Here is a 16,942-nt window from a genome sequence, read left to right as displayed (position 1 = left end):
CTCTGTATTCAGAAACTCCCAAGTCTGTCACTCCAGGTCTGTGCCCACGAAACACTGTGCCCCTACTTCCTCTAGGAGTCATGCTCACAACTCCTCCTTCTGGCTTCTCTGCTTTCTGTGACCCAGAACTGCCCGGGACAGTCCTCACTGAAAATTCCAAAGTCAGGGCAGGGTGTAAAAAGGAGAATATTCCCCAAACTGGTCATTAACACTGAAGATCTCTGCAACATCTCTGCAGATGCTCCTACAGAATATCTCCGAGCAGGCCAGCTCCCTCACGATTCTTTTGTTAATTTTCTTTATTTCCTATAATTTATAGTCCGTGAAACAGTGCGCCATTGCACCCCATAATTCTTTATAGAAATATGCTTATGCATGTAAATATAACATAACTGGAATATGTTTTATGCGAGATATGTCAGGTAACATGTCTCTTCAAAGGTTATGATCTACTGGATATATTCATCCCCTTTCTATGCATGTATCATTTCTGTATTCCAACTTATGAATATTGGCTGTGTACTTGTTTGATTTTAAGTTGCCTCAGTGAAGCTGTTGGTAGGCTTCTTGAGAAAAGACTATTCTCTTTTAGTGCACAGTCAAGAAACACTTAAGCTAATAAACTTTGAGAGACACCAATCCACATCTGAACTTTCCTGGGAATGTGGCATCGTTCTGTAAGGAACTGAGTCATGCATGGACATGTGACTTGCCCATGTGACTCCAATACTCCATCTTGGAGCTGGATTCTCCGTAGGAGATGGGAAGGGGTTTCCACTCCCAAGAGAGAGACTATCTAAGCCCCTGGGGAAACCTCTCCATTTTGTATTCAGCTGGCACAAAATATAGCCCCTCCACCCCACGGAATTTCCTGAAAGAAACTGGAACAAAGGACAGTAACTACAGGGGTGTGAGTGATTTCTGGATGCAGATTAGAAGGAAGTCTAGTCAGTAAAAGATGCTTATTGGAACATCTCTGAGGGTGAGATTTACCTGCATTTGGTATTTACTGTATTAGGCACAGGCTTACATGTTTTATTTTATTTTGTTTGGTAATTCACTTTGTTCTGTCTGTTATTACTTGGAACCACTTAAATCCTAATTTTTGTATTTAATAAAATCACGTTTTACTTATTAAGTATCACCTGGGGGCTCAAGTGCAAACAGTGTTACAGAGGGAGAGCAATTTATGAGTTTGCCCTGTATAAAGGATATACAGGGTTAAACAGATTTATTGGGGTTTGTACCCCATTTGGAGCTGGACATCTGAGTGCTGGAGACAGGAGCACTTTTCAGTTAAGCCTGCAGCTTGTGCGGGTCCTGGTTGAGACTTGGATCTGTGTTTGCAGCAGGCAGTCGTGCCTGGCTCATACAAGGTAAGGTACTGAAGTCCCAAGCTGGCAGGGAAAACAGGCTCAGAGGTATTCCAGGCACATCCGGAGGCAGTCCCAAAGGGATTTCTGAGACGCAACCCATCACACAGTGTTTAAGAATAACATTGCAAAACAATGCGGGAGTAGGGGAAGGAAAGGACAAGAACCGATGGCTTCATTTGCAGCAAGGGCAGTTTAGGTTCGACAATAGGAAAAACATCCCAACATTGAGGGTGGCTAAGCACTGGAATAACTTGACCAGGAAGGTTGTAGAATCTCCACCATTGGAGGAGGTTTGACAAAACCCTGTCAGGGAGATAGGACTAGATTTCTCAACTGTGCTTTTTGATCAGCAGCTTCTCTAAGGCCTGATTTATGTTTAAATTAGATCAACAGAGCTCCGTCATATAGGGCGGGAAAACGTTTCACACCTTGTGCGAGGCAGTTAGCTCGTACTGACCCTCAGTGTAATTCTTCCATTGACTGAGCTATTGCCTCTCGGAGACATGGATTAACTACATTGAAGGAAAACCGCTTCCATCAATGTGGAAAGCATCTACACTACGGCACTGCTGCACACCATAGCTGAGACAATATAATGGCCTTAGTATAGACATTTGCTGAATCGATGGGGGAGTTTCCCCCTTCCTCTTAAAGCTATTTCTCTCTCCTTTTCCATCATTCTTTTCCCTACCTTGGTAAAGCTCTTTCCTTTTTTTGAAAGGTAAATATGTTCAGAAAAGTTGAAATTGCTCCTCTCAGGATAGTTCCTTCCTTCCCCTCCTATGAATGGCTCACTGTCATTTCAATTAAAAGCCGAAATGGCCTCCACTTAATATGTCTACATCAGTAATACCAGTTAATATCTTATTCTCCTAATTGCAGACATAAATATAATCCATGTAAAGAAATAGGATGAACACACTTAGTAGATTATAATCTTTATAATGATATGTTACATGGGGCACTTAGCATAAAGCATATTCCAGTGATGTCATATTCAGAAGCATATTTTCATAAAGCACAAGGATTTCAATGTCACACATAGCTTTGCCCAGCACTGGACAGAAGGGGAATTGAACCCAGATTTCCCACCTCACAGGTGAACATCCCAACTATTGGGCTAAAAATTACAAAGGCAAGGATCACCACTGCCCCCTACAGTGGCTATGTTGCTACCAGTATCAAAATCCTCCCTCCCACACACACATTATTTTGGGACAAAGCTTTTAGGAGTATTTGAAACACATTTTTTAATAGTTTCAGGTCAATTAAAAAAGTATTTGTTTTTGACAATAAATGAGTAGTCCAGAAGAAATGCATTCATTTCAAGACACCTTTGCATACCAACGGTGGGAAATTACTTAAAGAGACATTTGGAGAGATGACCAATAAATTAAGCAGATTACAGTCACTTCCATTTTGTAGTGTGTTAAAATGACCTCACAGGAGAAACAGCGATCCAGGTCAGCTTATTTTCTGGCCGTCTGTGTTCCATTTCCACAAGGAAAGACACGGCAACAACATTAATTGCATGTTCTGTGGACACCTGTTGTCCTAGGAGAAAAAATGCTCCAGGGAGCAAATCTCAAATGATCAAAGCCATTTTTAACCTCTGCCTCCCAAGGAAGCAGCTTCAGAGGTATTAAGGGTAACATTGGTGTGGTTAGCAAACAGGGAAAGATTTGACTCGATGTCTGATTTTAGGGATCTGAGCTGGTACTTCTTCCGTCCTCAACAGCTTTACAAGGGAGGGAGAAGACTAATGAAAAAGGAGAGAAAAATAGCTTGAAGAGGAAGGGGGAAAACTCCCCCATCAATTCAGGGAATGTCTATACTAAAGCCATTACACTGACTCAGCTATGGTGTGCAGCAATGCCGTAGTGTAGATGCTTTCCAAATTGATAGAAGGGTTTTTCCTTCAATGTAATTAATCCACGTCTCTGAGAGGCAGTAGCTAGGTCAATGGAAAAGTTAAACTGAGGGTCAGTACAAGCTAACTGCCTCGCACAGGGTGTGAAAAGTTTCCCCACACTGTGTGATGGAGCTCTGTTGATCTATTTTTTAAGCCTAAACCAGGCCTCAAAAAAGCTGTCCCTAAAATGAGACTAAGAGTTGAATCTTTCCCTGTTTGCTAACTGCACCAACGTTACCCTTAATACCCCTGGAGCTGCTTCCTTGGGCATCAGAGGTTAAATTTGGCTTTGATGACTTTGAGATTTGGTCCCTGGAGCATCTTTGCTCCCAGGAAAACAGGTGTGCACAGCACATGCAATTAATGTTGTTGCTGTGTCTTTCCTTGTGGAAATGCAACACAGACGGCCAGAAAATCAGCTGGCCTGGATTGCTGTCTCTCCTGTTAGGTCATTTTAACACAATACAAAATGGAGGTAACTGTATTCCACTTTATTTGTTGGTCACCTCTCCAAATGTCTCTTTAAGTAATTTCCGAGGGTTGGGACGCAAAGGTGTCTAGAAATGAGTGAATTTCTTCTGGACTAATAATTTACTGTCAAGAACAATACCTTTTGGATTGACCTGAAACTATTAACAAATGTGTTTCAAATACTCCTAAAAGCTTTGTGCCAAAATAATGTGTGTGGGGGGGGGGGAGGATTTTCATACTGGTCGCAAGACAACCACTGTAGGAGGCAGTGGTGGGCCTTCCCTTTGTAATTGTTAGCCCAATAGTTGGGATGTTCACGTCTCCGAGAGGCAATAGCTAGGTCAATGGAAAAATTACACTCAGGGTCAGTACAAGCTAACTGCCTCGTACAGGTGTGAAAGGTTGCCCCGCCCTGTGTGATGGAGCTCTGTTGACCTACTTTTTAAGCATAAACAGGCCTCAGAAAAGCTGTTGATGGAAAAGACCAGTTGGGAAATCTAGTCCTATCTCTCTGCCAGGGCAGCAGAATCCCCTTCAGTTCTTTTTGTTCAGGTGAGTTGGAAATATTGCAGCTGTCCCAGGTTCCCCGTAGAGATTATTTTGCATTCTGATTGAGCTCAGTGTCAGGCTGTGTGTGTAGTGGACACTCTGTCTGTGCGTGTTTGGTGTGCAGTGGGCACTGTGGGTGTGCATGTGGTGGGGGGTACAGTGGAGCTGAATGTCAAGTGTAGGAAGGTGCATGTCCCTTGCCCTTCCCAGTGCTCAGGCTGGCGTCCCACCTCCTCCCAGTGCAGGGCTCCTTGTGAGATCACAGAATAATTGGACTTGAAGGGACCTCGAGAGGTCATCTACTCCACTCCCCTGCACTCACAGCACAACTGAGTATTATCCTGACCATCCCTGACAGGTGTTTCTCGAACCTGCTCTTAAAAATCTCCAATGGTGGCAATTCCACAACCTAACTGGGAATATTATACCAGTGCTTAGCCACCCTCACTGTTGGGATGTTTTTCCTAATGTCCAACCTAAACCGCCCTTAGTGCAATTAAAGACCATCAGTTCTTGTGCTGTCCTCCCGCCCGCCGCCCTTGCCCACACACACACACACACACACACACACACACACACACACACACACAAAAATTGTTTTGCAATGTTATTCCTAAACTCTGTGTGATGGGTTGGGTCACAGAAACCCCTTTGGAATTTGAACCTGATGTCCTGAGACGTGAAGTTGAACATCTCAGCCTCTAGGTGGATGCCCCTAGCCACCAGCTTATAAAATCATTGTCTCTTTCTGGACCTGTGAGTCTTCCTCGAGTTTTGTGCACTGATCTCAGCTGGGGCCTGCAGAACTTGTTGGAATATGAACAAACAAGTAATGACAATAATACAATAATGAGCAATACTACCGTGAGCTCTGTGAAATTACATTGCAATGGGCTGGGAATGGAATTCACCTGTTTCCACTCCCCACCACTAAACCAATACACAGTTAAACAGAATTAAGAATTGGTTAGGAGTTTATTCATTGCTTTCCTCAGGGCATTCTTCACCTCCTTGTTCCTCAGGCTGTAGATGAGGGGGTTCAACATAGGGATCACCACCATGTAAAACACAGAGGCCACTTTGTCTCTGTCCATGGAATAGCTGGAGGTGGGACGTAAATACATGAAGAGGAGGGTGCCAAAAAGCAGAACCACAGCGGTCAAGTGGAAAGTGCAGGTGGAGAAGGCTTTGCTCCGGCCCTCGGCTGAGCGGATCTGAAAGATGTTGGAGATGATATAGACATAGGAGAGGAGGACAGTCACAAAGCTGCTTACTGTAATGCAGCTCATGAAAGCAAACGTCACAATCTCACTGATGTGGGTGTCAGAACAGGAGAGCACCAACAGTGGGAGGATGTCACAGAAGAAATGATTGATGATGTTGGAGCTGCAGAATGACAGCCGAAATGTACAACATGTGTATATCATTGAATCCACCACCCCCACAGCATACACCCCAGCCACCAGCTGTTTACAAAGCTGCCTGGACATGGTGACTGTATAGAGCAGCGGGTTACAGATGGCCACATAACGGTCATACGCCATCACAGCCAGCAAGAGGCACTCAACATCTGCAAAAAGGATAGAGAGATGCATTTGCACAGTACAGGCAGTGTAAGAAATGCTTTTCCTCTCAGCTAAGAAATTCAGCAGCATCTTAGGGGAAATTATTGAGGAAATGCAGAGGTCACAGAAAGACAAATTACTGAGGAAAAAGTACATGGGGGTGTGTAGTCGGGGATCAATTGTGATTAACAAGATCATCCCAACATTCCCCACCAGGGTGATACCATAAATCAGTAGGAACACCCAAAACAGGGGGACCTGCAGCTCTGGACGATCTGTCAGTCCTGAGAGAATGAACTCAGTCACCTCCGAGTGATTTCCCTCTTCCATTTCCTCCAAACAGAGATCAGGCTGCTACAGAGATGTGGTTAGGTGGATGGTGCGGAAAACCTGTCCCTTCTCTGTAATGAAGTAAGTGAAGCTAAATGGAGATCAGTTTCTTAATGGGCATCAGTACCCACTCCGGGAAGGGCTTCATCCACAGAGCCAGATGTTCACAGCTGGTCATTCCAGGTTTTCGATGAAATGCACACGCTGTGCAAACACAATAATATGCAGGTTAATCATGCCCCCCCCCCCAACACTCCTGTTCACTAATCCTCAACAGAAAACAGTGACTTGTGACTCTGCTGTGAGAAAATCAGTCTGAAGGGATTATTCCTTATCTAAAGTACGGGTGAGAGTAAAGGAGTGTCAATCTTTCCACCCTCTTTGGGCAAGGGGAGCTCTGTGGCTTGGCATGTCGGTTTGGGGTAAAGTTGCTCACTGTGCTTATTAAGCTTTTTGGCATTTACTTGAGCCTGTACGAAAACCCAGAGACATCATGGGAAGCCCTGGCTTCAGTGACTAGGTAATTGCCTATTTTTTCCAACCCAGGAGGTCGCTCCTTTAGCTGAAGGGGTCGGAGTTGGGGCTGAGGCTTTTAGTGCTGGGGGTCTGGAATTCAATACCTGCTGATCCCTGTGGTGACTGCGTGTGTGTGTGACTTTAATACAGGACAATAGCACATACCTGCTGAGATGAGAGAGAGAGATGTGCTCGTGTTTCCTCATCGAAAGAAACTGCCAATTTGGAGAATTCGGGAAGGTTTATACTGAGATGTGTGATCTATGGGACATGATTCTTGAAGCAACTGGGAATACGTGAGCTCAGAGAGCCATAACACCTAATTAACACATTCAGTGAACCAAAGCCACATTCGGTGTAATTCATGCCCTGGGGATTAATTTGGCCCACTCCTTCCTCCTGTGTTATTAAATGATGCAATTTCTACGAGAATCACACAGTATGCGGTTAGGGGTATATTTCATCCTGCTGCTTTCAGTGCAAGTCGGTTACTACATAGAGCTGATACACAAAGGTTGTTTGTGGAGACTGAAATCTTTTTGCTAAAAACTGAATATTTCGGCTCAGAAATACCATGGAGGTGCATCTGATACCACACACAACCAATATCTTCCTTGGTTAGGCTCGCAGGCTGGGCTACATCCCCCATGATGCATGATGGTCTCTCCTCTTGTTGAACTGCCCTGGAGCATCACAAGAGACCCATAGCATCACAAGAAACCCATAGCCATGGTTTAGGGAGTTTGGTATTTTGATGGAACGTGTATATTTTCTGGGAAAAAAGATAATTTCTTTGAAAAAAATAGTTAAATGGAAAATCCAATTTCCCATGAAAAAAAAGTCTCAAGAAAAATTTTCAACCAGCCTTAGCAAAAAGTTTGGTGTCAAAGGAACAGTAAGTTAGATACAGGTGAAATGTACTAATTGTTTGCAGGTGTAGCTGCTATCTTCTCAGTTATTCCTGGTTTCAGAATCACCTCATTGTCCTGGCCCCAACAAGTGGAAAGTAAAACCTGTAAGACACCTAAGAGAACTCCAGATTATTGAGCTATTTATGGCATGCCAATCACCATGGTATCCTATGTCCTTCCCTTGCTAGGTTACTTCCCAAAATAGGAAAGATAGATTCACTCTTTTTTGCCTGATGAAGACCACAAGGTGACCAGAGGAGCTCAGGACAAGACCACAGTGTGCTCCAGATTTCTGCAGTTCACAAAACTATCCCTCTTGCTTGCACATTGTCTGCACATGGAGTGCAGCTTTAAGATGTTAAATAAATCTATGAGTCAGCTAGAAATAGTCATCCTCTCATCGCAAACATTAATACAATATTTTTGATAATGTATGTGGCGTTATAAGATAGCACTGCATCATGTTATTAATACATGTTCCAAAGTGCTTCCTTTATCCCTTCCAATGCATTGAATCAATGGGGAGGCAGAGTGAGAGAGAGGTGTCTTGGGTTGTCTTGCAAACTGGTCTGTCTTGAACAAAGAAATGTGTTCTCTGCTTAACTTTGTATCTAAACAGTAACCAGAGTATTCAAGCAGGAAGGGAAACAAAGGATGCCCAAAAAGGTGAGGAAAAAGAAGTAGGGAACATCCTTCTACATAGACAATTTTTCTTCCAGTAACTAGGTGGAAATGTTTCTCAAAGGGGGGAAAGGACTATAAAAAGAAGTAGCAGACATCCCAAGGCACTGCTCTCTCTCTGTTTCTATGCCTGCCCATTTATTCACTACATCTGAAGGGATAAAGGAAGCAGCCATTGGACTGGGGGAGGGTTCCTGACCGAAGAAGTTTGGTCAGTAAGACTGCTGAAAGCATGTGGTGAGGAAAGTTTCACTTTGAATTTCACATCATTTGTTAACTTGGGCACAAGTTGCATTCTAGTTTTATGTTTCTTGTAACCATGTCTGACTTCTATGCCTCCCTATTTGTACTCACTTAAAATCTATTTTTGTGGTCAATAAACTTTCTTTTATTGTTTTATCTAGTCCAGTGTGTTTAAATAGAAGTGTCTGAGAAACTAAGTTGCATGTATCTTAGTGTTGCAAAAGAAATACTGTATACTATGACTTGTGTTGTCCAGGAGAGTACTGGGAAGCACAGGTCATACATTTCTGGAGGAATATCTAAGACTGGGGAGTGTGTTGGGGTCCCCCTGCAGTATAATCAAAGGTGGTGAGAGCCTGAGTGTAATCCAACAATTCCTGGCCAGGCTGCAGTTAAACTCACACACGCTCAGGGTGTGATTAGCATGCTAGACGGTTGTTTATGAGCGGCCCAGGTGGAAACCACTTTATCAAGGTTTTGCAAGGTTGTAGGCAGGTGTGACACAGCTGCTGATTAGTCTGGGTTGGACCCTAGTATGTCACCAACCCAGAAAATATCCCAGTAACATCAAGGGTGTGGTGCTGACTGACAGTAGTGTTTGATTGACAAGAAAGGGTGAGATCACCACAGGGATGGGCCCATGCACTAATCCATGGCTGCAGATGCACAAGGAAATTGGGGTCATCACCTCCCCGGAAGGAGATCCCTGGCAGGCCCAGTGATGACTCTTCTTTTCTTCACTGTGGTAGCAGAAATGATCCCAAACGGGTGTGCAGGCTTGGCTGGTGTTATCAGTGCTTCATGGCATGTTGGTACACCCTTCTCCTAAGTGGTACCCCCTTCTCTGTATTCAGAAATTCAGAAGTCTGTCATTCCAGGTCTCTGCCCAGGAAACTCTATGCCCCGACTTCCTCTAGGAGTCAAGCTCATAATGCATCCTCCTGGATTCTCTGCCTCCTGTCACCCCGAGGTCCTTGGGGCAGTCATCAGTGAAAATGCCAAGGTCAGGGCAGGCTTCAAAAAGGAGGATATTCCCCAGACTGGTTTTTAACACTCAAGATGTCTGCAGCATCTCTGCAGATGCTGCTACAAAATATCTCCAAGCAGGCCAGCTCCATCCAAATTCTTTTGTTAATTGTATTTATTTCCTCTCATGTATAGTCTGTGCAACAGAGTGTGACATTGCACCCCATCTCAGCTTGCTTTTGGATTCAATGTTATCAGCAGCTTAGAGACTTTGTCTCAAAAGGACACAATTAACTTCTAATGTTTAACTTTTGCTTTTAAACACACATTGGTTTGAAAAGGAAAACACAACCCATTTTGGTTTCCCTTTGGCAAAGTGACCGTTGATTGCACAGAGCCACTTTAAGACTTAGTGTGGGACACTGACAACAGATTTTATCTGCTATTTGTTACCAAAACGGATTTAAAATCTTTTTCCATTTTTCTGGCTTTGACTGTCCTGCTGCAGCCACAACTTTGGTCTTTATTTAAAAACATTTAAAATCTTGTAAAGCATTAAGTCACCTTAAGGATTAAATGCTAAATACCAAATTAAACAAAACTAGTTTCTTTTGTCTGGCAAAAGTATTTTTTGGTTTTACAATTTTAAAACAACTCCAATTTATCTTAAACTTATAAAACAAAGACTGCACACACCGGGAGTGTTTTTTTTTCCCTGATTTGCCTAACTTGTTCATAGTTTGACTGGATTATTCACAGAAATTCTTCCCTAGAAATGTGCCCTTTCTTCAAAGGAATGGCTGCAAAGAAACCAAGGATTTTCTTTTTATAACACCTTGTTTTAACATTTGTACAAAGTTTCACTGCTTAATTTCCTCCAGTAACTACAGAGTTAACCTCTCACTTCCTTTCTTTTAACTTCCCCTCCTGTGGTTGCCTGCTTGTCTGGGCCCAATCCTTTTTTTCTTTCTTGTTGCATTATTTCTTTCCATGGGCACAAGCATTGTTTCACTATCAATTTAGCCAGGAAGGTGGGCTTTTTGACTAACCCCCCTTTTATTTATTTATACACACATTTATTTCTCATGTCTAGATGCATCTTATTTAACGATAACCTTAATTCTTTACGGCCGGACTTAAGACAACTTTCCCTTATTTGAGGCAGTAACAACCCCTCACCACCGGTACTTTGTAGGAAAGGACAGTAGCAGGGCTAGGGACAACAGGAAAGGTAAGGAGTTTTCAAGGTTCCTTCCCCACTCTGAACTCTAGGGTACAGATGTGGGGACCTGCATGAAAACCTCCTAAGCTTACTTTTACCAGCTTAGGTTAAAACTTCCCCAAGGTACAAATTATTTTACCCTTGGACTTCCATTGCCACCACCAAACTTTATCTGGGTTCCTGAAAAAATGGAGTTGGACCCGACTTTCCCCCCAAAATCCTCCCAACCCTTGCACCCCACTTCCTGGGGAAGGTTTGGTAAAAATCCTCACCAATTTGCATAGGTGACCACAGACCCAAACCCTTGGATCTTAGAACAATGAAAAAGCATTCAGTTTCCTTACAAGAAGACTTTCAATAGAAGTAAAAAGAAAAGAATTACCTCTGTAAAATCAGGATGGTGAATACCTTACAGGGTAATTAGATTCAAAACATAGAGAATCCCTCTAGGCAAAACCTTAAGTTACAAAAAAGACACACAGACAGGAATATTCATTCTATTCAGCACAGCTATTTTCTCAGCCATTTCAAGAAATCATAATCTAACACATACCTAGCTAGATTACTTACTAAAAGTTCTAAGACTCCATTCCTGTTCTGTCCCTGGCCAAAGCAGCATAAAGACAGCCCCAGACCCTTTGTTTTTCTCCCTCCTCCCAGCTTTTGAAAGTATCTTGTCTCCTCATTGGTCCTTTTGGTCAGTTGCCAGAGAGGTTATCTTTAGCTTCTTAATCCTTTACAGGTGAGAGGATTGTTCCTCTGGCCAGGAGGGATTTTAAAGGGGTTTACCCTTCCCTTTATATTTATGACAGGAGTACAGCAGCATTAACAGCATGGTAAAATGAGGGAGTTACACTCACTGACCGTAAGAATAATGACTCCTTGCTGAATGCAGGAGGTAAGAGCAGGTTGGATTTTCCCTTGGCCTGTTTTGATAGAGGGTACTCCTGCATGTCGGGAAGGGGTCTTCCTGGGTTTAGGCGAATCTTAACAGGCTGGGCAGACCCAGTGCACTCAACCTGGTTGGCATGATCGGCTCACAAGGCTTACAAGAAGGGAGAGACCTTAGCCAGCAGTTCCTGTTACAACAAGGAAGGGCTGGGGTCGGTCTTCTGTAAACTGATAGGACCTCATTGTGAGCTGGATCAGGCACATCCAGATACACACCATTTGGGGTACAGCAAATTATACAATTTAATTTACACACCAAGTCTTTTCCCAAAAGGTTCGCAGGTGAACAATGGTTTAGGAGGAAAGCATGACAGTCAAACAAAGGACCAATAGAAATGTACAGAGGTGAAGATACTAGGTGGGGAATAAGAGTATTGCCCACCCCTACTGCTTCTGGATTGACCAGGGCGGTAGGGACATTTACTGTATCCTGTGGCCCATTTGCTTACAATAGTAACACGCACCATCACTGGGTCCCTAGGGGAGGTGGACAGTGGGACTTGGTTTGTCCTTCCTCTTCTCCCTCCGCAATGGGAGGCTATTTTGGGGTCCCTGTATGTTCTGGAGCTGGAAGGTCCTTAACATAGTTTTAATGTGGTGGTGAGAATATTTGGGTTTTATTCAAATACTTATTTTTACTTAGTTTATAGTGCTATTTTTTGCTCCAGTCGGCTTTCTTTGAGCAGACTGTGAAAATTTTATCTAACAGCTTCTACCTGATTTTATTAAACATCTTCTGGTCATGGCCTGGATTTTGCTTGGGCCAATAACCTTCTTCACAAAGGTGACTCAGTGTTCCTGAGGCATGACCCTTTGTAGAGGCTGGTTTAAATCTGTCCATGTAGGGTTATAACGGTTTATAACAATTTGCAATTCCTCTTTGAATTTAACAGGGTCCTCTCTTATTTTTGGAAAATTTTTAAGTAAGTTATACAATTCCGTAGGAGACCAAGGTGCATGTGCAGACTCCGAGATCTCATGACCGAAGCACCAAAGCCCAGGAATTGGTGCAAGGGGAATATTTCCTCAGTACAGGGAGACACTGTCTGAGGGGTGAACATAAGGGGCTTCTCTTACTTAATATTTCTTGCAGGCTTAGTTGGATTTAAATTCTTTGCCAATTTTCTCTTTATCTCTTTTAATCATGTTGTAAGTTATTCCTGGGAGTCCTTGTGACTCCTCATTTGAGATTCATGGAGCTGTTTTTTTCCCCCTTCTGTTTCTTCACACCAATAGAAATATGCCTCACACTGACATTGGCCAGAAGCACACTTCTGAGGTGCACAATCTTGTCAAGGTCAAAACTTTCCTTCTAACTTTAAATTATCCGTATCCCTGGTATATCAATTCCAATTTCTCCAGAACTTGCAAGTGAACTAGTGTGTGCCTTTTGGCAGGATGGTGATCCTTTTTGACTTACCAGCCGCCATTTTAGCTGGTGAGTGTGGGAATCCCTTTTGGACCCCCTGGCTCCCAGAATCCCTATGGATATTTCATTCATCCAACTCCACAGGGAAGGTTTGTTTAGGGCCTCCATGACTGTCTTACAGCCCCCCTTCAGCAAAGAGTGTTGGCTGGTGCCACATACTCTGTCCCTTCGGGAGAGGTGATCAGACCAGTCAGTGGCTTTTCAAACCGCTTTCAGGTGGGAACCAGAGACAGGGGATGAAAGAGGGTACGAAAACAGACCATCCGAGGACAGAAGGGATGGGATCACATACTCCTGGACCCAGACAGGCCGCTTGCCAGTCATGATCCCATGGCTTCACAGGGTGCTCTGGGTGTCTTTCTGTGACTCACACTCACACCTGTCTACCAACCTTCACTGGCACATGGAACCAAGTCTATTCATGACCTGCCCAGGTCTATCCATGACCTGCCCAGCCACACTCAGTGGCTCTTCCTGAGAAACCAAACCTGCATGGGACTCTAACCCACCCCAAGGGCATCAGGCATGTCTGGCAGTAAAAGTCCGAATAGAGCGTGCAACTCACCTGAACCCAGAGCCTAAAGGCAGTCCTCCACGAGAAACCCAAAATGGAGATTTCAAAAGGTCTCTTACCTTTCAGATGGGCCCTGGGTCTGATGGGGAACTGCTCGCTGTCCTCCAATTCTAGGGGTCAGCTGTCTATCCGAGTCACGGCAACAAGATTGTGGTAGAAAATTAACCAAGTGTTGTGTTTGAATCAGAACAAACCTGAGGCTCCTTTATTCAAGCATGCACACACAGGGAGAGTCAGCCAGAGCTGCTCTGGCATAAACAGTAATAAAGGAGCTTATACTGCTGAAAACCACAATTTGTTAAACACACTGCCTTCAACAGCATTTTCCTCATTTGGCATATAATGCAAGCTTTAACTGTAGCTTTGCCTTACTTGGAGTTTAGCAAAACAAGCTTTTTCTGTTATTGACAGGTGTTTTCTTTGTGGTTAATGTTTTTTTTTTAAGTTTTAGTGGTTATGGTTACATTTCTTAAACTGTGCTGTTTCAATTGCCCCTTAATGGAATTTTCCTCACTCTCTTCTTATGCTTCATTTACATAGTTAGCTTGACCAAAGTTTTAGGCCTATTAGTTTAGGCCTACCAGATTTTCCTTCACAAGAGTAACCAGAGTCATCAAGCAGAAAGGGAAACAAAGAAAGCCCAAAACGGTGAGGAAGAAGCAGCACGGAACATCCTTCTAAATAAACATTTTGTCTTCTGGTAACCAGGTGGAACTGTTTCTCAAAGGGGTATTAGGATTCTAAAAAGAAGGGGCAGACATCCCAAGGCAGTGTGCACTCTTTCTCTCTCTGGCCATTGATTCACTGCATCTGAAAGAATAAAGGAAGCAGCAATTGGACTGGGGGATGGATCGGGACCGAAGATGTGTGGTCAGTAAGATTGCTGAAAGCAAGTGGTGAGGAAATGTTAGCATTGAGTTTCACATAATTTGTTAACATAGATAGAAGTTGCATTCTAGCTTTATTTTTCTTGTAACCGTGTTTGACTTCTATGCCTCCTTATTTGCACTCACTTAAAATTTATCTTTGTAGTCAATAAACTTTGTTTTATTATTTAATCGAATCCAGTGTGTTTAAATAGAAGTGTCTGAGAAGTTAAGTTGCAGGCATGTTAGTATTATTAAACAAATAATGGACAATGTAATTTGTATTGTCCAGGAGAGGACTGGGCAGCACAGGACGTACATTTCTGGAGGGAAACCAAAGACTGGGGAGTGTGTTGGCATCACAGCCATTGGGCATTTCTACCGCTAATAGTTGAAGATCAATTAATTGACAAAATTAGGCTATCCCATCATATCATCCCTTGCATACACTTTAGCAAGTTTAGTCTTGAAGCCAGATATGTCTTTTGCTCCCACTGCTTCCCTTAGAAGGCTATTCCAGAACTTCACTCCTTTGATGGTTAGAAACCTTTGTCTAATTTCAAGTCTAAACTTCCTGCTGGCCAGTTTTTATCTATTTGTTCTTGTGTCCACATTGGTAGTGAGCTTAAATAGTTCTTCTCCCTCCGCGGTATATATCCCTCTGATATATTTATAGAAAGCAATCATATCTCCCCTCAGCCTTCTTTTGTTTAGGCTAAACAAGCCAAGCTCCTTGAGTCTCCTTTAATAAGACAGGTTTTCCATTCCTTGGATCATCCTAGTAGCCCTTCTCTGTTCCTGTTCCAGTTTGAATTAATCTTTCTTAAACATAGGAGACCAGAACTGCACACAGTATTGCAGGTGAGGTCTCACCAGTATCTTCTATAACGGTACTAACACCTCCTTACCTCTACTGGAAATACCTCGCCTGTTGCATCCCAAGACCTCATTAGCTTTTTTTTCATGGCCATATCACATTGGTGGCTCATAGTCATCCTGCGATCAACCAATACTATGAGATCCTTGTCCTCCTCTGTTACTTCCTAATGATGCGTACCCAGTTTATAACAAAAATTCTTGTTATTAATCCCTTTCACTTTTCACTATTAAATTTATGAATAATTTATTGTAAAAAACAATGCCATTGGAGTTAACCTGAAACTATTCACAAATTTCTTACAAAGTCTCTAAATAACCTTGTCCCAAAAAAAAGTGGGGGAAGAGGATTTAGGTGCTGGTCGCAGAGCGGCCACCAGTAGGAGGTGGTGATGCTCTCTCTCTTTGTAATTTTTAGCTCAAAAGGTAGGGTGTTCACATGTGAGGTGGGAGATCCAGGTTCAATTCCCCCTTCTGTCCAGTGCTGGGCAAAGATGTGCACTTGAGTTTCTTGTATTTCCAGAAGGCATCCCAGCCCTTAAGTGATGTGCTATTCCAGTATGGGTTGCTCTCAATCTCTCCTTTCTAAGTTATTCTAGGATGGAAAACTAATTTAAAAACCTTTGGAACAGAGACATGAAGTTGAGCATGTCAGTGCGCCGAACCACTTGTCTATAGAGTTATTCTATCTTTCTGGCCCTGAGATTCTTCCCGTGTTTTATCCACAATGCAACAGCTTCAACAGGAGAGACTGAGGCCATATCTACACAACTGGCTCAATCAGTATTACTGCGATACATGAATGGTGTTGATTGAGCAGGTCTGGGGAAGACATGCTAAGTCAATGGGAGGGCTGATCTACACTACCCTGTTGGATGATCTGTGTTCCACTACTTCAGTTACGTAACTCTCCAGTTGATATAGCATGGTGTGGACACCACTTTAAGTCAGACTAACTTAGTCAACTTGAAGTAGCGTAACTTAGATCAATTTACACCAGTAGCGTAGACCAGTCCTGAGAATGATGCAGGACAGAACATAGCCCAGTCACCAGGATACTGCCCAGCAATTTGAGAGACCCACTTTCAAATTGCTTCTCCCCATCAGACAAAGGGGGGATTGACCGGGATCTCCCACTTCCCACAGGAGTGATCTAATCACTCATTTAAAGTCTACAAGTGAAGCAGCACCATTACCGTCTCTTCCATTCCCATCCCTTTTGTCAGTGCGGCCCTACAATGTCTTTGCATTTACATCAAAAAGTATCCAGGAAGGAAAGGAAATGTTCCATTTCTGGTCATATAAATAGTTCCTTCGACCCCCACAGGACATTTCTGTCAATGTTTTCAATTTGCCAAATATTTAAGGAATTTTTAGATTTGGTTCAGGTTGAAATGAATTTGTTTTTCCATTTTTTGTAACGCCCCATGAACTAAAAAATCTGCTATTGGCCCAGCTCTTTCCATTTCTCACTCTCTGTAACCTGAGCTGTACAATTCCCAGA

General features: G+C 43.1%; 1 protein-coding gene across 2 annotated transcripts; it reads right to left on the bottom strand.

The window, feature by feature from the left end:
* Window positions 1-1,127: 1,127 nt before the first annotated feature.
* On the bottom strand, window positions 1,128-6,206 carry LOC144266330 (olfactory receptor 8U9-like). 2 transcript variants are annotated; one of them, XM_077819780.1, is made up of 2 exons: window positions 5,295-6,203; window positions 1,128-1,145 (listed from the first exon to the last, which is right to left on the bottom strand). In XM_077819780.1, the coding sequence occupies exons 1-2, from the start codon at window positions 6,201-6,203 to the stop codon at window positions 1,128-1,130; spliced, it is 927 nt and encodes a 308-aa protein (XP_077675906.1). The 2 variants fall into 2 exon arrangements, with proteins under 2 accessions (XP_077675906.1, XP_077675907.1); XM_077819781.1 differs by lacking the exon at window positions 1,128-1,145 and having other exon boundaries at window positions 5,265-6,206.
* Window positions 6,207-16,942: the final 10,736 nt, after the last annotated feature.

This window comes from Eretmochelys imbricata, chromosome 6 (genome assembly GCF_965152235.1).
Source record: "Eretmochelys imbricata isolate rEreImb1 chromosome 6, rEreImb1.hap1, whole genome shotgun sequence".
NCBI classification, from domain to species: Eukaryota; Metazoa; Chordata; order Testudines; family Cheloniidae; genus Eretmochelys; species Eretmochelys imbricata.
Note: the sequence above shows the minus strand (reverse complement) of the source record. Positions and strands in the feature narration are given on the sequence as shown.